At 36.2% G+C, this 21,461-nt stretch overlaps 1 protein-coding gene across 1 annotated transcript in view; it reads right to left on the bottom strand.

The window, feature by feature from the left end:
• The window catches only part of DNAH7 (dynein axonemal heavy chain 7), a 285,950-nt gene that overhangs the window by 170,768 nt on the left and 93,721 nt on the right, over nt 1-21,461 (bottom strand). The window contains exons 23-27 of the mRNA XM_020993533.2: nt 21,210-21,319; nt 12,065-12,233; nt 9,024-9,126; nt 8,778-8,905; nt 2,380-2,592 (exon numbers count right to left, since the gene is read on the bottom strand). Coding sequence (XP_020849192.1) covers nt 2,380-2,592; nt 8,778-8,905; nt 9,024-9,126; nt 12,065-12,233; nt 21,210-21,319 — 723 coding nt within the window. The remainder of the gene's footprint in view (nt 1-2,379; nt 2,593-8,777; nt 8,906-9,023; nt 9,127-12,064; nt 12,234-21,209; nt 21,320-21,461) is intronic.

Genomic DNA, 21,461 nt, shown 5'->3' with positions numbered 1-21,461 from the left:
TATCCAATTCTTTGTACTCCAAAAATTACTGTGGATGACTCAATGTGCCTCACAAATAGAGTGAAAATTGGAACTGGCTGATAATAGCTTTCTACTACCTGGCACAGTGCCTTGCATGAATGATGTTCATAACACTTTGTTGAACTGAGCCAAACAAAAAGATAAAAGAGAAAGCTTCGCCTCTCCTCTCCCATCCCCCACCATAATCCCATTTAATTAAAAACAACAGACATTTCTTTTAAAAGTATCTGCTTTAAGGAGGAAGCATGAGGTAATAGAAAGCACATAGGCTTTAGATTTTTATGGATTCAAGTCCCAATGCTTCCAATTACTCCCCTAAGGAAGTCACAGGCGCTTGGAACCTGAGTTGCTTCATCTGTAAAATGAGGGGTTTGGATTAGATGATCCTTGAGATCTCAGTTCTAAAACATAATCTCCTAGGTGCTGTCCCTTATTAACTTGTGGTAGATTAAAAAAAAAACTATCCAGCAGCTAATATCCTACTGTTTAGTATCCTATTATAGCTTTCTGCCTATTCTTAGTCAAATTACTCATTCTAAGAGTCTTGTATTGCTTGGTATCCAGTAACCTTGACTTATACCTTTTTCCTAAAGCCCTAAGAAATCTCAGTGGCAAACCTTGTTCTTATTAGACTCCTTCATTACATCAAAATATCTGCTTAGCAAAGGATAATAAAATAAGATTATACAAAAACATGTTTTTGTTGCAATTTCATACAACTATATCTATGCAGAATTTCCTATTTTCCCACAATTTATGACAAAAAATACTTTAAAAATACCAGCAAGAGTATGTTATGCTTAGAAAGTAGTTGATAGTTATAATTCAGTTTTTGACAAAGAATGACAGCACTTATTTATTGCTGAATGTTTGGTTCAGTAAACAGCCAAGGTATATATGACGGAATATGCTCTGAATCATATTTTACTTTATTAAACCATAATGTCAGGTAACCCCATATTTTTTCTTCTAGTTGTTATTGTTTTTGTTTGTTCTTTTGTTTGGGCAAAGGGGGTTAAGTGACTTGCTCAGGGTCACACAGCTAGTAAGTGTTTTGTTATCTATCAAAGTACAATAGCTTAGACTAATAAGTGGTCTCCCAGACTCATCTCTCCCCCTCTCTAATCTATTTTATACGTAGCTGCCAATTTAATTGTCTTTTTCGGAGGGATAGGCAATGAGGTTAAGTAACTTGCCCAGGGTCACACAGCTAGTAAGCGTCAAGTGTCTGAGGCCACATTTGAACTCTGGTCCTCCTGACTCCAGGGCCAGTGCTTTATCCACTGTGCCACCCAGCTGCTCCAAATTTAACTGTCAAAGGATTTCCTTCATCATGCCATTCCCCTGCTCAAAAATGCTCAATAGCCCCCCACTGCCTTTTAAATTAAGTCTGAAATTATTAGCATGTCATTCAAAGCCTTTGCAATCTGAACCCAATCATTCTTTTCTGGCTTGTCTCTCACTACTTGCGTAGATATTAAGCCTTTCAACTTAATTGAACTTGATGGTCCCCAAACATAAGCTGTGCTTTATTTGCTTTGTGGTTTGCTCATACTGTCTTCTTTGACTGGAATGTACTGCTCCTCCCCCAACCACCATCCCTATTTGCGGAAATCCTGACCCTCTGTTCCACACCTCCTTCCCCTGGCCTGCACTGCATCTTTTTGCCTCTTCTGTCTTAGACTTTAGCTGTTTATACACCTGGTTTATCTCAAAGGTCCCCATTCCCCAATCAAATTCTTACTCGACTAGAGGCAGCACAGTGGCAGGGCCTAGGTCTAGAAAGTCCCCAAGACAGTATCCCCCACATAGGTAGGAACTCAGCAAATATTGGTTGTATGAATGAATGAAAAAATGAAATATGCTCTATAAAAATAAGTCAACTGCTAATTACATTTCCATGAATGTATAATTAGCATACTGACTAGAATTTTATATATTCACTAATTATTACAAGTTCCCAACAAAAATAAAATATATACACATGAATATCGAAAGGCCTCAAACATTTTACAAACACATTCTGCTTTTTAGTACATGTCTATTAATTTTGTATAAAACTAAAAGATATAAGTAATCAATGATATTTACATTAATATAAGTTTTATATGGATAGAAAACTACAAAACAATTAAGTTTTTCTAAAATTATGCTGATACATAATGTATGCAAAAAACAGAATGTTTCCATGCAATGTAGGAATATCCTGTCAATTTAGTGAAAAAAGTTTAACTGATTATTTAAGTTTTTCAGGTTGTTTGAAATGACTAGCAAATTGATTTTCTGATGACACAACTTTCATGGCAGTGTGATTAAGTAATGTAATAATGCTATGCAAGAAACACTGGGGTCTCATACCTTTAGATTACCAGCGGCAGTAAGCACTGACTTCACTGCTCTCATTCCATAGTCATAATGATGTTGAGATGACAATTGCTCTGAACACAAACGATAAGTAGCTACAATTTTTACTGATAAGGGTCGAGCAGTAACAAAACCACAGGAATAAAGGACGATTTCTGCAATCATGGCATAATCAGGTACCATCATTGCTACTGTTCTAAAGAGAGCCTAATAGAGAGAATAGTCATATGTTTTAAAATGGATAATCAGAAAAATAATTCTCTTTAATATTTATCAATTTAATGAAATGCATCATTATATATTTTTGCAATGGTATCAATTTGCATTAAAGTCTTTTCAGTCAACACACTGACAATTTTAAAAATTGAAAAAAGTATTCTATCATGTTAGTGTAATAAGAAACAAGGCTTCACTTTTTTCTTAAAATTCATATTTTACAAATTTAAGATTAAAATTTTTTATAATTATATTTTGATTACTTATTAGTTCACAATGAAATTAACTTATAGATCAACATGGTTATCAATAATGGGAGATAAAGTGGAAAGAAGAATAAAAAATTAAACTACAGCAAATATTTAGAGAATTCTGCAAATAATCCATTCCTTACATGGAGGGAGAAATGCTGACTGCGCTCTTCCCTCATCACCTTCCAATTTCTTTACTAGGTATACATTTGGTATATAATTATATATACATATGTTCTTTCTACCAATAGAATGTAGGCTCCTTGAGGGCATGGATTGCTTCATCTTTATCTTTCTATCCTCAGCATCTATATGATGCTTAGCAGATAGGAAGTGCTTAATTAGTGCTTATTTGATTGATAAATCAGCCAGGGCCAAATACTATATTAAAAATCAGCATACGGTACCTTCCTGAGTTCTACTTAGGAATCCTCTGCTTGCTATCAGCCCAGTAATGATGATGATGATAATGATATCTAGCATTTATTTATCACTTTAAGGTTTGCAAAGCACTTTACAAATCTAATCTTAGATGATCATCATCATAATATTGGGAGGTATGTGCTATTATTATCCCCATTTTGCAGTTGAGGATGAGGCAGACAGCGATGAAGTGATTTGACCAGGGTCATACAGCAAATATGTATGTCTGAGGCTGGATTTTAACTCAGGCCTTCCTGATTCCAGGTTCAGAGGTTCCAGCTACTGTGCCACCTAACTGCTTTTATATAAGAGGACCATTAACACAGGGCTGTGTCAATAGCAAGGAAACTATAAATAGGGTGCATACAGGGAAATATTCTAAAATAATCATGTTGAAATCCTGGGGAGATGACAGAGTGAGAGGTTGTATAGGGACAGGTTTCCATCTCTACATTAAAAAATACATGTAAAAAATAAACATAACAGAGCATTGACAAGAACACAAATGAAAGAACTCACCACAGGTAATTTTTAAAGGAAAAAATAACTGAAGATCAACTCACTAGCCCATGGCTCTGTGTTACAACCTCTTCTGCTCACCCTCATCCCCTTTTATAACCTCCCATTTGCTGGCTTTGGTGGTCTTATGAACCTCAAAACCTTCTTGGTGCCTATAATTTAAGTACCTCACTTTTAAAATTAACCTCTTTGATTTTCCTGGGGTGGGGGAAACTTCATTAATAGATTGAGTTGAAGTCAATAAAATCAGACCATCCCTAAACCTTGAGAAAAAAGAAAGAGGGAAAGGACAGAAGAGTATGGATCCTGGGAGAAAAGAAAGTGTAGGAAAGAGGATACCAGAAATTCAAAGCTGAATGAAATTCACTGATATAATACAGAAAAGCAAACAGGCAACAGAAAGAGTGAAAGGAAGATGGAGAAGGCCAAAGCTGCTAGATGCATCCCACAAGTGTCCCTGATGATCCTCTCCTGATGACCAGCTCCCTGGGACCAGCCAATACAAGCTGTGCCCTTCTTTGCAACTTCAAAAGTTGCCTAGGATGCTGAGAGATAGGTGACTTGTACTTGTGGTCACACAGCCATTAGGTATCACAGGCAGGACTTTCAAACCTCAGTCATAATGGCTTTGAGGTCAACTAAGTATTACACTATGCTCCCTTCCACTAAAAAGGAAGAATTCTAAATATTACTTCAAAAGAAACTAGGCTGAACAAATTGTTCAAAATGTAATTGATCAAATAGTAGAAAGTTTTTAACAGAAGTGCAATGTTTATTTTCTTATTTTTGTCTAGGGCCACACAAGGTCATGAATGTGAGCTGCAGAACATTTCTGTTTGATTTTCCTTTCAAAAGAAACACACATTGAGTAATAAGAGTAAGAATACTAGCTAACATTTATACAGCACTTACCATAAGCTACCCACTGTGCTAACTGCTTTACATATATTATCTTATTTGATCCTCACAACAACCCTGGGAGATAAGTGATATTATTATTCATATTTTACAGATGAGGAAACCAAGGTAAGCAAGGGTTAAATGACTTGCTCAGGGCCACACAGCTATAAAATGTCTAAGACTGGATCTGAACTCCTATCTTCCTGACCCCAGGCCCACAGCTCTAACTACTGTACAACCTAGGGCTAGAGAATCTAACCAAACATGGTGGAAATAATATCCTAACCTCTCCCATTATGCAAGAAAGCTAGTTTTTGCTTAAAAGGTATTGAGACATTTCTTGAGCCTTGTTTGGCTTAGGGGAAACATTACTTCCTTACTGCCTCATAAAGAAGCCACAAACAGCTAGAAGTCTCTAAGATACTTGGCTGGTGGATCACAATGGGAGTTTTGCTCAGCTGAAACAACTCAGGGGGTTCTCAATGCTTATCCTTGTGAAACCTTCTCATGCTATGGTTAAATCTCTTTTTGCTAACTACTGAATGACTTCACAGTGTCATTTGGTCCAATACTGAACCTAACCTACCAAAGTACTGCCCTGAGTCAGGCCCTGTACAGAACACAGTAAAACAGTAAAAATTAAGAACATAAGTAGAGGAAGGGACTTAATATTTCAGAGGGAAAACTCACCTCTTCATTAATAAATCAATATTGTATATGGGACACTTCTTGGAGAGAGAAAAAGTGTGAGACAAGGGGCTTAAGGACTAAGAGCAAAAATGTATATAAGAGGAAAGAAAAAAGATCCATAGGTTCAAAGGGAAGTGGCATGAAGAAGAAGACAAAGATCAAGGGTAGGGCCTCCACAATAGAATTACAGAAACTTTCCCTCTATTTTCTGACACCTCATTGAGAATCAGCACTCCTGAGAACAGAGAATCCAAGAGGGAGTAAAGGGGTAAGAAAAGGGGCAAAAGGAAACTTGAGTTCTTGGAAGGGGGCATTACAAGTTAATTTCTCTGAAGCAGAAGAATGAATGAGGTGGGTAGGGAGCATTAGGTACCACATTCTGATTTTGGAAATGGAGAGGAAAGAAAAGCAAAAGAGGACAAATCAAAAAAAGTAAACCTGAGGATATCAGGATTGTGTGGGTAACGGGGAGTGGGAGAAGTGGAGGAAGGTGATTTGAGGAGAGGATATTAAGTTCAGATTAGTGTAAGCAAATTATGGCAGAAAATTATGCTGATTTGAAAAAAGATGGTAAATGTGTATGTGTATGTGTGTGTGTGTGTGTATGTATACTTAATACAAGAAAACAAAAACTTGAAAACAATGTCCTAAATGTCCTCAATAAAAAGGGGAAAAAAAGAATAGAATAATAAAATCTAACAATTTTTTGCATGAAAGAAACATTGAAAACATGGTGATGCAGTGAAAATGAGGAGAATAGAATAAAATCTATTATGGTTCAGGAAACTCTAAAATAGAAATTGAAATAATGACATCAGATGAGAAAATATAGAGAAAGTCAAGGGACACATACGGGGAAACTACATTATTCTTAAAGGTACCACAATGAAAAAAATAACAATAGTCATTGACTATATACCAAAAAACACTTAGGTTCTTAAAAGAAGCATAAGGTGAATAGCAAAAAAATCAATAATAACACAATAATATTTCTTCAATATTTAGGGGAAATTTATAACTTTAAATTCTTTTTTATAATTAATTTATTTTTAGTTTTCAACATTCACTTCCATAAGATTTTGAGTTTTAAATTTTCTCTCTCTCTTACTTCTCTCCCCCTCAAGATGGTGTGATATAAGCTCTACTTTAGTCATGATGTAAAGAACAATTGTAACTAATGGGAGGAACCAGAAGAATTAAAAAATAAAACAAAACAACAAAAGAAAAGGAGAGCAAATAGTATGCCTCTATCTACATTCAGACTCCATAGTTATTTCTCTGGATGTAGATGGCATTTTCCATTGTCAATGTTTTGGAGTTGTCTTAGATACTTGCATTGCTGTGAAGAGCCAAGTCTATCAAAGTCAATCATCACACAATGTGGCTGTTACTGTGTACAATGTTCTCCTGGTTCTGCTTGTTTCACTGTACTAAGTCTTTCCAGGTTTTTTTGAAGTCTGCCTGATCATCATTTCTTACAGCACAATAACATTCCATTACATTCGTATACCACGACTTGTTCAGCTATTTCCCAACTGATGGGTTTCCAATTCTTTCCCACCACAAAAGGAACTGCTATAAATTTTTTGTATGTGTTGGTCCTTTTCCTGCTTTTGTGATCTCTTTGAGATACAAACCTAGGAGTGGTATTGCTGGGTCAAAGGGAATGCACAATCTTATAGCCTTTTGGGCATATAGTTCCAAACTGCTCTCCAAAATGGCTGGATCATTTCACAACTCCACCAACAATGCATTAGTGTTCCAAATTTCCCACATCTCCTCCAACCTTTATCTGTGTCTTGTCTTGTCATGTTAACTAATTTGATAGGTGTGATGTGGTACCTCAGAGTCATTTTGATTAAATTCTTCCAGACTTGGCTAAACAAGAACTTGGGGTTAGGCGGTTTCCCCATATGAGCCACCAAAATGATGCAGTTTAGGAGTGCTGGGACTCCAAAATCACAACATGTGGGTCTTGCCCAAAAGAATTCGACCCAAGCCTTCTTTCAGCCAAAAACAAGGTTTATTAAAGATCCGCCATATTAGCCAGAGTCTTAAGGAATCTGAGCATCTGTGAGCTATTGGCTAGATTATAAAAATCTGAGCAGTGGCTAGATTTTAAGAATCAAAATCTTTGGCTAGATTATAAGAATCTACCACAACAATATTAATAGTCTTTAATGTTTATCCTTCAGAGCCAAATAAATTCAATTGGAAGATAAACTAGAATGCTACAAAACTGAATTAATGTATAAAAATATTCAACTGACCTACTGAAATTTCTAAATGGGAACACTTTAGAGTATACATATTTCTTTCCAGTCCATGATCCCTTTATTTAAAAAATAAAAAAAGCTAATGATATACTAAGGTATAAAGAATTCACGAAAAAACACAAAAATGCAGATATAATCAATGATGCAGACTATTTTAAAACATATATATGTATATCTACACACACACATATACAGTATACCTCTGATTTCTTTGCAGTGGGGAGTTCCTAGTGAGGAATTCCTTCTAATGCAGATCATCACTTGCTCAGCAACTTTGCAAGTTGCCTGGGCTACTAAGAGGTAAATAACTTGCCCAGGATCACAGGCAGTATGTGTCAGAAGCACATCTGAACCCGGGTCTTTCTCACTTTAGGCCAGCTTTCTAATCATATAATTATTTTACTTACGCAGAAAGTGCCTTTTTAACAAAATACAACACTTATTTATATTAAAACCCTAAAAGCAAAGCCAAGGGAAGCTTCTTCTTTAATTTAAGAATTCTGATCAATGCAATGACCAATCATGATTCCAGTGGACTCATGATGAAATATACTACCTACTCAATTCCCAGATAGAGTACAGATTAGCTTTTTTTTGACAAAGCCATAAAATTCAGGGATGGGAAACCTGAGGCCTTGAGGGCACATGTGGCTCTCTAAGTCCTCAGGTGTGGCCCTTTGAATTCAAACACAGTCGAGGCTGTAGGTTCCTCATTCCTACAGATGTTTTGCTTACATATACATATTTGTTACAAGACCTTTGCTTTTCTTTCTTTTTCATGGGGATTTGGGGAGAAGGAGAATAGGTAAATTTTGGTTAACTTTTAAAATATATAATTCAATTTTAAAAAAGAAACTCTGGGTCAAAGAGCTTAGATGTTTTCTTCAATTTCTTACTATAATTCCTCCCAATAATTTATGGTCTCAGGTTATTAAATACTGGTTACTATTTTCTTAAGTCCTCCTTATGTTAGACATAATATTTCTACTATGCTCTCTAAATTGAATTTTTAAATTTCATTAAATAGCCTTGTTGCTGGAGTACAAGCACAGTAAATAACATGAGGCAAATGAAAAAAATGAATATAAAATGGATAAAATCATTATTCCTTACATACCTTCAGATTATCTGGTAGTTCTGAACGCCCAGCATATCCTGGGTTCATAGTTATAAAAACAGCACAAGTTGGGTCAAGTTTTAGTTCAGTTCCTTCAAATACTAATATTTCACAGCCTGTATTAATGCCTGCAGATAAGAGAAAACAAAATATTTTTGATACATTAAATCAAAATATGACTTGTATCACTTGTTATTGTATATATTTATCCTACTAACTGGTAATATAAAAAAAATAATGTATTACCTCTTTGGATGGTAAGAATTTGTTGAGCAACCACAGAAAGTACTTCCAAATCAATTCTATTAAACTCATCAAAGCAAGCCCAGGCTCCACAAGACAACAGTCCCTAAAAGAATCCAATAATGAAAATTTTCATTCTTATCCAAATAGAATATTGCAAAGAAAAAGGTTTGCTTCTACACAATCTCTTCCATCATTTAAAATAATATCAAGAAAATCCCCTATTCATATTCATAAAATAGTTCATTTCCTAATCAGTAGCACATTATTCATAAATCTAATTTCTGGCTTTGAACAATTTAAGATTTCCACTACATATATGCATATTTGTGGTGTGGAAAAAACACAAGATGCGTAATGAGAAGACCTGGGTTTGAGTATTGGCTCTGCCACCTCCTACCTATGTGACTCTCGCCTCAGGTTCTGCCTCTGGAAAATGAAATGATTTTTCAGGTCTTTTCCAATACTATGAATTGATGACTATAATAGATTTAATATTCACCTATACTTCCAATGCTTACCCTATGTGACATTTAAATTTTGGTTTATTAGCTTTTTCATAGCGTCTCTTAAATATGGTGATTTAATTAGATGATGCTAGTGAAAATTTAATCTTCATATGAACTAATTAGATTTGTTCTGTTTCATAGCCACAGACAACATCTTTAACTTCCAATTCCCTCACAAATACTTGTCAATTGCAGAGGGAAATGGACAACCCAATGTGCAGCATAAATCAGTTATTAGCATGACATATTAGAAAGAATACTAGACAGAGTGAGGAAGACCTGGATTTGAAACTAGCCTTTGACACATTGTTGTGTGACCATAGACAAGTCACTTAACCTCTAAGAGTTTCAGATTCCTAGACTTCTTTGAACTGATGCAAAGTGAAGTGTGAAGACCTCGGGGACTGTTGTGTACAGTAACAGCAATGTTGTAAAGCTGAAAGACTATTCTGAGCAATACAATGATTCAAGACAACTCCAAAGGACTCATAACGAGAAATGCTATCCATCTCCAGAGAGAGAACCGATGAACTCTGAGTGCAAATTGAAGCATAATTTTCATGCTTGTGTTTTGCTTTGTTTTGTAATATGGCCAATATGGAAATATGTTTTACATGATTTCACATGTATAATTGATATAAGATGGTTTGCCTTCTCAGTGAGCGAGGAAGGGTTGGCAGGGAGAAAGAGAATCTGAAACTCAAAATTTAAAAAGAAAAGACTATTAAAAATAATAAATAAATTTTAAAAAGATAAATTTAAGGAAAAAAGAATTTAAGATTCTTCATTTTTAAAATGGAAACAATACTTCTCACTATTGTTTTGAGGAACAAATGAGATAATGCAATATAAAATGACTTTAAATTGTAAAGGGTAATATAAATTTTAGCTGTTATCAGAGTCATAACTAGGAATCATTGTTCTTGAGGCAAGAAGGTAAAGAGTGAAATGTGAGACTGCCTGGTATAAGAAGTGCACCCCCAGATAGGGTTTTTATGATGTTGAAAGATTTGCCCCTTCTAGGAAGGTGGGGAAAGAGACTAAGGACTGAGGGTGGGGCCATGGAAGAGAAAAAGAGATGCTGCTATAATCACTCTCTAAAGTTTAGCATTCTGGGGAAAAGCCTCAATTGCCTCACCCTAATAATAGTTCTGTTTAATAGCACTAAATGAAAATCAACTCAGAGCAGATCCTCTAGGGAGAGCAACTTTAGTATCCAAAAGACAGTGCATTAGCATTGCTTAGGGAGATATTACTCTATCCAGCTTCACCTGTTGTAGCATAGGATTTAGGAGATGGATGTAAGACTGGAAAATACTCAACTAAATAGAACATGCGGGTAATAAGCATATGAAATATGGGTAAATTATATATAACATATATACAATAATCTAAAAATAACATAAGCATCTGAAATTAAATAAACATAAGGATCATTAGATATTAATTATTGATTCTTTAATTAGTCAGTAGACCAATGACTATCCAAACTTCATTTAGTATCTCTTATATTAAGCATTTATTCAGTAGACATTTGTATACATGGTTGAAACTGCAGCTGCGGAAATAGAGGTAATATGATACTCAAGTACTGTTCACTACAGAAACAGTCCACATGCAGTTTGTTTGTAATAATGCCAAAAACATTTAGATATGCAGCCAGGTGGCACAGTGAATAAAACACTGGATCTAGAGTCTGGAAGACCTGAGCTCAAATCTGGCCTGAAACACTAATTAGCTCTGAGACCCTAGGCAAATCACTTAACCTCTGTGCCTCAGTTTCCTCATCTATAAAATGGAATCAATAATTACTACTATCTCCCAGGGTTGTTGTAAAACTAAAATGAGATATTTATAAAGTGCTTTGCATACCTTAAGGTATTACACAAATGTTAGCTATTGTTGTTGTCATCATTGTTCAATGATCTATAAATTAGATAAAGTGAAATTGTAGTCAATCATCCGAATCATTGTTTATCCAATTTAAATATCCAGAATTCAAATATTTTTTAAAACAAATGGATAATTGGAATGAATTTTTCCCAGATCTAAATGTTTTGACAGCCTTTGTGCCCATGTCTTTATAAAGGCAACACTTCATTTCAGGAAAGAATGGATTGATGAATAGGAGTACAGTTGAAGCTTTCTAAATGGAAAGACTGAACTGATCTGTATCACAGTATGGCAAAATGCCTAATTAGTTATGAATATCTAGATGACCAGTTTTTTCACTCATCTTTTATATATGTTTTGGTACCTTGAGAACAAAGCCATACTCCTAAAAGGTGGGAATCTGAATCAGAGTAAGTTTGGCACAAACACTGAAACGTTTCTACAATCAGATTAACTGCTAATGAATTAGAAAATTTTATTGTATAAGAATTTTTATAGTACTTACTAAATCAGATTTTTATTATTTATAATTCTTAGAAAAAGTATTAGAGATAGAAATAAATCTTTAAGATGGTTTTATATTAAAATATTCCTTCCTGTGAGATGTTTTCCTATTTTAAAGAAACAAGGAATCATTCAAACCTTAAAGAATTTTCCTAAAGCCAGATAATCCAATCCATCAGAACAATTGAAAACAACACATTGTTTTGCTACAGCTTTTGCTAAATCTTTGGTGGTTTCTGTCTTCCCAGTACCAGCTGGACCTTCAGGAGCTCCTCCAAGATGAAGGTGAAGGGCTCCAAATAAAGTTCTGAAATTAATAAAATAAATAATGTTTGCATAAATATTGCTTTCTTTTCTCATACATATACAAGATAGAATAATTTTAAATTGTTTCTAAGTCTGGGGTAATATTCCAAAGTTGCTTTATCTCCAAGGAAATATAATTTTAAATATCATTTTAAAATGTATTTCTCTTTTTTTCATTGCATTTCCCCAACAGCTTCATTTACAAAGAATCCATAAGGTTGCTTTTGAAGCCAGATTATTCCCCACTTTTGCCTTTATCACCAATTAATCAAAAAGTACTAATTAAGCATACAATTGTGCCCCACCAGGTGTCAAGAAGTAGAAGACACAGTACCTGATTCCAAGGAGCTTATAATCTTGTCAGGAATATAAGACTAATGCAATTAATTGTAAACTAATTGTATAAAGACAGCATAATGAACACAGTGATCTAATTCAACTTTATAGGAGTCGACATTTCCCAAGGACACTAGTAAAGTGGCATTATGGAGCCATATTCTCCTTAATAAACAATTCCCCAAATAAACAAAAGTAGTTTACCAAATAAGAGCACTGGATTTGAAAATTTTCAACTTTTTTTTCTACTAAACATTCAGAAAATGGAATATATGTATAATGACGCTTTCTTACTATCACTAGTACAAAAGGAAAAATAAAACAATGTAACATTTTGATTAAATTCCCTTATGACAGTCATCCAAAATTTCTAATTTATTTCATATATATATATATATATATATATATATATATATATATATATATATGTATATACATATATGAATGACAGTAAAATATTACTGTTATCATTCATTTCACAAGCCTTTATTAAGCACCTACCAGGTGCCAGGCACTGTACTAGGCAGTCAAGATATAAAAACAAAAATGAAACTATGCCTGCCATCAAGGAATTTATATTCTATCAGGGCAAAACAACATGAACAAAGATAAGAAAAGATACAATATACACATAGTAATTTCTGATGGGGGCTGGGGCCCAAGCCAAGATCTTTGCCCCTTGTCCCAAAGAGAATTTGGCTCCCATTTGTCTACAGGTCCCAGCTCCTCATCTCCCTTTGAAAGCCTTAGCCCTACCATTTGATCTTATTCAGATGTGCCTTGGACCCTTGCTCTAAAAAGAATCTGGCTCCCCTTTGTCTACAGGACCCAGAAAACTCTTAAACTTTCAGGTTCCTTATCTACTCTCCTTATCTCCCTTTGAAAGCCCTAGCCTCACCTTTTGACCTTACTCAGATGCCTTCCAGTTCCCTTCATTACAGGCCCCATAAAACACTTCCAGTTCCATTGTCTATTCAATCTCTTAGACCTCCCATTCAGAATTCTTACCTAGACCCTTTACCCAGCCCCCTTCCCTGGCTACCCAAAGTTACTTCAATGCATAAAAATTCCACCCTGGCCCCCATTCAGAGGCTGAGCATCTCATTCCGAAAAAGGCTGAGACCTTCTCATGCCCACTGGTCCCCCGGGTGCTACTAACATACTGCTAATAGGCTGAGAATCTCTCATGCCCCAAAGGCTGAGTTTTTCTCACGCCCACTTGTCCTTAGGCCAGGGTGTCACCTGGCCTAAGTGTTTTATCACTAATAAACTTTTCCTCTGGCCAGAAGAAGATTTGAGTTGAATTCATTCAGACAGGGCCTTGTTTCCTGATCTCAGAGGTTCCCAGGAGCACCCCCAAACCTCTAGACCTCTTTAATTTCCAGTGAGGCAGAACACTGGCAGCTGCAGGGATCATGATAGGCCTTGTATAGGAGGGTCCTTAAAGTTAATTAAGGTTTCTTTGAGGTAGAGGTGAGATGAAAACACATTCCAGGAATCAGGGGCAGCCTGTGCAAAGGTAGAAAGATGTAAAATGGAATGTCATGTAAAGGAAACAGCAACTAAGCTGGTTGGCTGGAAGGGAGAGTGGAGAGTTAGATGTAATGAAGCTGATAAGTAAGCTGGACCCAGAATCCAAACAGATTTTGCATTTTCTTCTAGAAGCAAGAGCCACTGGGACTTCAGTAGCAGGGATGGACAGAGCAAAACCTATATTATAGGTTTATCAATTTATTTTTTATTGAACATCTCAGTCCAAATTTGGTCCAGGGTATCATCACAGCTTTGCTCAGATACCTACACTGAGAAGAATCCACTCATGCCCGAAGCAGCCCATCCCCTTTAGAATAACTTTAACCATGAGGATAATTTTCTTTACTTCACGTCTAAATTTGCCTCTTTACATCCATTCTTCCTACTTTTTTTTTTCAGCCAAAGACAAGGTTTATTAGAACATTTGTCATATTGGGCAGACTCTTAAGAAGTCTGAATATTAGTGAGCTATTGGCTAGATTTTAAGAATCTAAGCATCTTAATGGACACAAGGTAGACCTTACATACAGAAAGACTGTGGGAGGGATGCAGTTGTGGCCAAGTAGTTTGGGGTAACTGGAGGAGGGGTCTGAGGAAGATCTGAATGGCAGTGGCCAGTAAACTGGGATGAATAGAACTCCATGGGAGAATGGAGCCTGGCTAGGATTAAGGGTGGGAAATGGCCAGGGGCCATAGGGAGGTAAGACAAAGGGTAACAGAGATTGGGTGCAGCCACAATGAAAGGCCAGCTGTTGGGATTATAGCCTCAGGCAAAAGCCAGAGATTTGGCCATGTGCAGAAAGTCTAGGGTTTTTCCTTTCTCGGTCCAAATCCCAACCCCATCACTCCCCCCCTCAGACAAATGGGACCCAAATTCTTTTGGGATAAGAGCTGAAGGTCTCGGCTTCTGAAACTGCTTCCTGCTGGCAAGGGACATAGAGCTGTCCCTGCCTCTAGGGGGTCCCAAAGAGGAGGTTGACTGGAACCAAGTACAAACTGCATCCAGGGAATGATGAGGGGACATTGGCTGGCATTCTTCCTACTTTTGATGGGGTCAAGCAGAACAAACCAAACCCCTCTTGCACATACCAGACTTTCAAAGACTTAAAGACCAGTTACCATGTCCTCCTTCTACACTTTCTCCACTTCAGACTCAACACACCCAGTTCTTTCAACTGATCTGCACATGGTACCAATTCAAAACCTTTAACCATCATGGTTGTCTGCTTCTGGATTCTCTCCAGCTTATGATTGTTTTTCCTAAACTGTGTGGTGCCCTCTTCAGTTTCCCTGTGTTGTTTAATCATTTTCAGTCATGTCTGACTCTTTGTGACCCCATTTGGGGTTTTATTGGCAGAGATGGTTTGCCATTTCTTTTTCCAGCTCATTTTACAGATGAGGAAACTGAGGGTAATGGAGTTAAGTGATCTGCCCAGGGTCTCATAACTAGTAAGTGTCTGAGGCCAGATTTGAACTCAGGAAGACTCATCTTCCTGACTCCAGGCCTTGTGCTCTATCCACTGTGCCACCTACCAGCCCACAACTTCCGAAAACACAGTGCCTAAGACTGAAACCAGGGCTTCAGACATGTCCTGAGCAGCATTATCTTAGATGCTATAACTTCCTTGATGTACAAGACTATAGCAGCTTCTTTGATTGCTCTATTATACTGCTGATTCATAGCTTCCAGTCCACTCAAATTCCCCAATCTTTTTCAGCCCAACAGTTGGATCGCCATAGCTCCAACAGCCAGTCCAGGTTCAGTGGCAGTGTTCTATATCATCTGCCCACCTCACCTCATCCCATCCAGCAAGAAAGAGCAAGCTGTAAGGTGACCAAGGCCCAGTTGCACTCTTCCTTTGCTCTTGATTCAAGTGTCAATTATTCATATAAAATTTTCACATATTTAAGAAATGGAAAGTAGGTAACTGAGTCTCTTAGGTGCTTTTTTTCATTTATAATAAAGTTTTAGTTTTCCCCCCAACTTTATTATCTTCCTTTGCTTGAATATCAACTTCTTAATAATTTCAAAATGGAGTCTCCTCTAGTAGAGAACTCCTCTGCAGATCCTTGGTTCAGCCTATTTCCTTTCCCAGCCTTCTTTTCTGCATCATCATTTCCATTTCTTCTATAAGCACATATAGGCTTGTCATAAAGCCCAAAAGATTTTGTAATTTTTTTAAAAAGCATTTATAGACCTTTTCTTTCTTTTCTGTTGTCTGTCCAGTTTCATCTGAAATGTCCCCAGGATGACATCTATTTAGTTGGATCTTTTTTGTCAAATTTTCTATAAACTCTCTTTCTTCCACTGCTGCTATAAGCTTCTACCATCCTTCTTTTAAGATTTACAAAGAGGTTTATATTCTAAACCAGGACTGCCTTTGGCATCCATATTTCTGCTTCACAAATAATTCACACTTGTTGACTACAGCATGTTTTAGGCTCATTTGGTTTCTTTATGCGAATTGATTTCTATCAGTTGAACTGTATGAACTTACTATAATCAGTCAGTAAACAAACATTTATTGAGTGTTTACTATGTGTAGGACACTATGTTAAGCACTGGGAATACAAAGAAAGGCCAATAAATTGTCCTCACTCTCAAGGAGAGTACATTCTAATGGGGAGGGACAAATGTAAACAACTTGGTACATGGAAAATGTATGCAGAGTAGATTAAAGTAATCTTAAAGGGGAAGGTACTAACAAGTGAGGAGGAGGACAAGAAAGGCCTCCTGCAGAATGTGGGACTTGAGATATTTTGAAGAAAGCTTAGAAAATTAAGAAGTAGAAGTAAGGGAACTTCTAACCAGGGAGTCAACCCATGCAAAGTCACTGAGATGGCAGATGTAGTTTTGTGTTAGGGAAACGCAAATAGACTAGCTGAATCACAGAGTTTGTAGGGGGGAATAAAGTGAAGTTTGGAAAGGTAGGAAGGGGTCAGGCTATGAAGCACTTTCAATGCCAGTGTAATCAATGTTACTATCCTTTCTTCTATCCATTTCCTATTTTTCTGCATCAATAACTTTTTAAAATAGATCAGGTTGTATTTACTTTATTTTCATGCCATGTTTTTCTCATTTTCATTTTTTTTCTAAAGTTTATATTAACATGGATCTTAGCTCTGAAAAGTCAGTGGACTTCATGGACAGCAAATTCAAGAATGAATCCCACAGCAGTGAAGACTCACTTCCTGTCTATTAAAATATATTCAATTTCATTTTATGATTTTTTTTGGGTGCTGACCATGTCCAACCCTTTTCAGTTCTTTTCTTGAATGAAGTAAGTGTTCCTGATATATAAGCATGAAGTTTCTAGGTAGTCAATGGAAAGTCAGAATTAAATCTTTCTTTACTCCTGAAACTTATTTTCAAACCTCGCTTTGCCTTATGCTCACTTAAATTTATCTTTCCTCTGAAGTCACCAAGTATCAACTTATTTACTTAATTTGTTTTGAAAGTTTTATTAATGTATTTTGGTTTTGCATTATAGACATTAAAAGGTTACCCCCTATAATTATATTACATATTACAAGAGAGCTCTCACATAACAAAGCAAAACAATGAAGTAAAACTAATAATAGAGTAACATCATCTAAAACTGTATACAACATTCCACATCTGTAGCACCTCTCTTCTATTTTAAAAAAATTTTAATGAACAAAAATATATTTTCTCTCCCTCCAATCTCCTACTCAATTAAAAAAGAGAAGAAAAGCAAATCCCTTGTAATAAATATGTATAGGCAAGCAAAACAAATTTTCTGACGTAAATTATCTGTATGCAAAAATATATTTGTTTCATTTTTGTATCCTAAATCTATACCCTCTGTCAAGAGGTAGATAATATATTTCATTATTGGTTCTCTGGAATTACGGACGATCATTGTTTTGATCTAGTTATTTGTTTTTAGAGTTTTGTTGTTAGTGAATATATTGTTCTCCTAGTTGTACTCATTTCATTCTTTATCAGTTTATAAAAGTCTTCCAAGTTGTTTGGTTTTTATTTATTAACTGATTTAATTTGGAAGCTCTTTTCAAATTATTTGTAGAATTTCTCTACCTACTCATCTTTTGCAATAGATCATTTAAATAAACTGTAATTATTTTCATGATGATCAATTCTTAAAATATTATTGTGAGCACCTGAACACAAGATAATTAAATATCACCTTGATATCATCCTATCACAATATGACCAAATGTTGCCTCTGGATGAAGACTAAACAACAATTTCATAAACTCTTCTTTTGCCTCTCCAGAAATAACCTCCATGTCATTCTTCCAATTTAGATGTACTTTCTTTCTGTCTTTTGATTTCAATTATAGAGAGAATATCAAGATATTATCAAGTATATTCAGTTACCTTAATAGTCTATCCACTCACTGGTGGACAAAGATTTAAAATACTAACCATTAAGCTAATATTTATAGACATCTATGTGATTCTTCACTCCTTTGCCCCCTTTTCAGCCACTGGCTCTGGTAGAAGCAGACAGAGGATAACGGGCCATTTTGTACTTTTTGTTTTTGTTGTATTTCTTTTTTATTATCATCAAAGAATCCATCACCAAGTAGCCATCCAATTTAACTACGCTAATGTTTGATAAGCAGACTTAATTTGCTGCCAGGACCACATTTGAAGCTTTCCAGTATAGAACCTGCCACATCTTACACTTCCAATGCCTCATCATGGTGTAGGGAACACCAGGAACTAAGACCAATCACTGAGAATGCCCAGTTATATTTGGCTTATAACAAAATTACCTATTTAAGTAAACAATGATACTTTGAAGGATACGCATATTGATGTCTTCAGTATGTACTAACAAAAAGGCTACTATAGAAATGACCTTATATATCATAAACAGGCCCTTTACATCTTAGATGTTCTAAGTGACAATGCGAAATTCTTTGGTATGGACTGACATATGCTATAGTCATTTCTGAAACTGAGTAGATAAGGAAACCAACTCCAGCGTTAGGGGATTCCTGGAAAATTCAGCCTACGTTAGAACACAGGCTCTGCACCATTTCAGGATAGTACTAGTAGATTTTTAAAAAAGAGCTCAGGATTCAGTCTAAAATAGAACTGTTTACATCTAAGATAGTGCAAATAGACAATGAGTTAGGCCCAGAATCGAACATGAGAAGAATTTTTGGAATTACAAAATTATTTTAATGATCTCAAGATTCTTCCTGAAACAAAGACCCATCTTTTTAACACCAACATTCTTCCTATGATGTTGTATGGTTATGAGTCATAAAACACTACGGTATTTAAAAAACTGAAGATGAGGATCACCCAAAGAGCAAAGCAGAGCTTTATAGTGGGCACAAAAAGGATGCAACTCATAATAAAAAATGGAGTGACGGCAAACATCAAAGGAATGTTTAGGCGGAAAAAAAGATTGGATGGTAACATGGTAAAAGTGAAGAATAACCATTGGTTGATCTATGTACTCCACTAGTGTTCTCCTGATATGAGGAAGAAGAAAAAGGAAGACAATCTGAAAAAGGTCCCCAGCATGTTGGGTGAAGCACCCCAATTCCCTATAGTCAACCCAGGGAAGGACCTGAACATGAGTTGCACAGGAGGGTCAGCCATGGATGGGTTGGGATTTAGATCTTTGGAGATAATATCAACATTGACAAGATGATAAGACCATTGAAGGACTGGAGTAAGATTTTATAGTCACATTTCTGACAACAAACAAAGCTGAAAAGTCAGCCGGGCAGTGTGACTCTGGGCCTGTCACTTAATGTCTCAGCGCTCCTAGGTAATTCTTTACCACTCTAGATGAAAAAAAAAAAAGCTGTTGATCAATCTTTGTAAAAGAAGTTCCTTACTGGAAACATCCTAAAACAATGAAATCACAGGCCTAGGCAAAAAAAAAAAATTATGTCCTCCAAGATACAGAAACCCTTTCTGTAGAATACTAATGACTAAGGAGTTACCTACAGGCTCAAGAGCATCCCTAAGAACCACTACTGAGACTCTTTACCATAATTACTCCCAAAGCTATGGATGTATATCTAGAACCAGGTTCAAAACCCAAAGCTGGAGATTTTTACCTAGGAGAAGCAGAGTTAATCTTTGAATGCCAGTGGTATCAACAGAGGAAGAACATCAGCATTACTTACCATGGGGAGCATATGAGTCAATAGAAGTTCCTAAGAATCCTAAGTTCCTACTTTCCTAAGGTGCATTTTTTTCTTGCAGGACATGGATTCACTTTTTCCAAGGCCTAAAGAAGACTCTTTGAAAATGATTTTCTCCTTCTATCTTCTGTCCCATCCCCCACCCAAAGAGTTCAAAGCCCTCAGTTCTTACACAGAAATTCAGATCTTTGCCTGTACTCCAATTTCAGTTGTACCCCAGAGAACAAGAGACTGAGAGCTACAGAGACGCCAATCTTAACAGCCCAACAGGCTGAGCATTCTGACTGTTCTGTCTTGTCCAGAAAGTGTGCCTGAAATACAAACGAGACTAGGGCTGGGTCTGGCGCAGAGGGCATTTCTGGACCTGCAACTGGGGTATAACTACATTGTTGGGAAGGTAGCTGGAGAGAACCACAGAGTCAGAGAGTTTGTACCGAGTCCAAGGTCCTGGGTCCTGCCCAACAGCAGTATAGCAAGAACAGTAAGAACAAGAATACTACAGCAACATCAGAGCAAGATCTGGATGGTGACAGGGACGGACAAAGGATGGCAACAAAGGTGGCAACAGTAGGAGGCAGAAATCCCTAATCTTTCATAGACAGTCAATGCAAAAACAGACTTTAACAGACAAAATTTCAGTTCACATTTAACCTGGCAGGAACACATGTACTGCAATATCTATACCAAGACTCAAAATGACACAGAATATATAATTGAAGCCTCCTTTTAAAGAATGTCAATATTCAAAATAAAAGTCTTAATGGCCCAAAACTCCAATCCTAAAACACTCCAAGAGAAAGACTAATCAAAATAGTATTTATCACAAGACAAAGTAGTCTTATAAATAACTGATTTGCACTTTTGTAAGCAGTCTATAACCTCAGAAACAATCCTAGTTATTTTAATGCAAACTTACTATTTCAATAATTTAATGAATTAATTGATTTACCTGTAGCATCTATCTGTAAGTGGAGTAATAACCAAACGAGGAGTATTACCTAGGTATTCATATCCATATCGTAACCCAGCATTGATCATCTTTGTTTCCAAGTGCTCCTCCTAAGATCAAGTAATAAACAAAAGCAATTTAAAAGCAGAATCTGATATGTCAAACGAAAATTCGAATTTAGGCTCTTTAGACTTTTCAGGGGGCAGTATATTGAAAACAGCCCTGAACTTGGAGTTAAAAGAGCTCAGTTAT

The sequence above is a fragment of the Phascolarctos cinereus genome, unplaced genomic scaffold, assembly GCF_003287225.1.
Source record: "Phascolarctos cinereus isolate Bilbo 61053 unplaced genomic scaffold, phaCin_HiC Scaffold_726;HRSCAF=1367, whole genome shotgun sequence".
NCBI lineage: Eukaryota > Metazoa > Chordata > Mammalia > Diprotodontia > Phascolarctidae > Phascolarctos > Phascolarctos cinereus.
The sequence above is the reverse complement of the archived record's forward strand: the minus strand, read 5'-3'. Positions and strand labels throughout refer to the sequence as shown.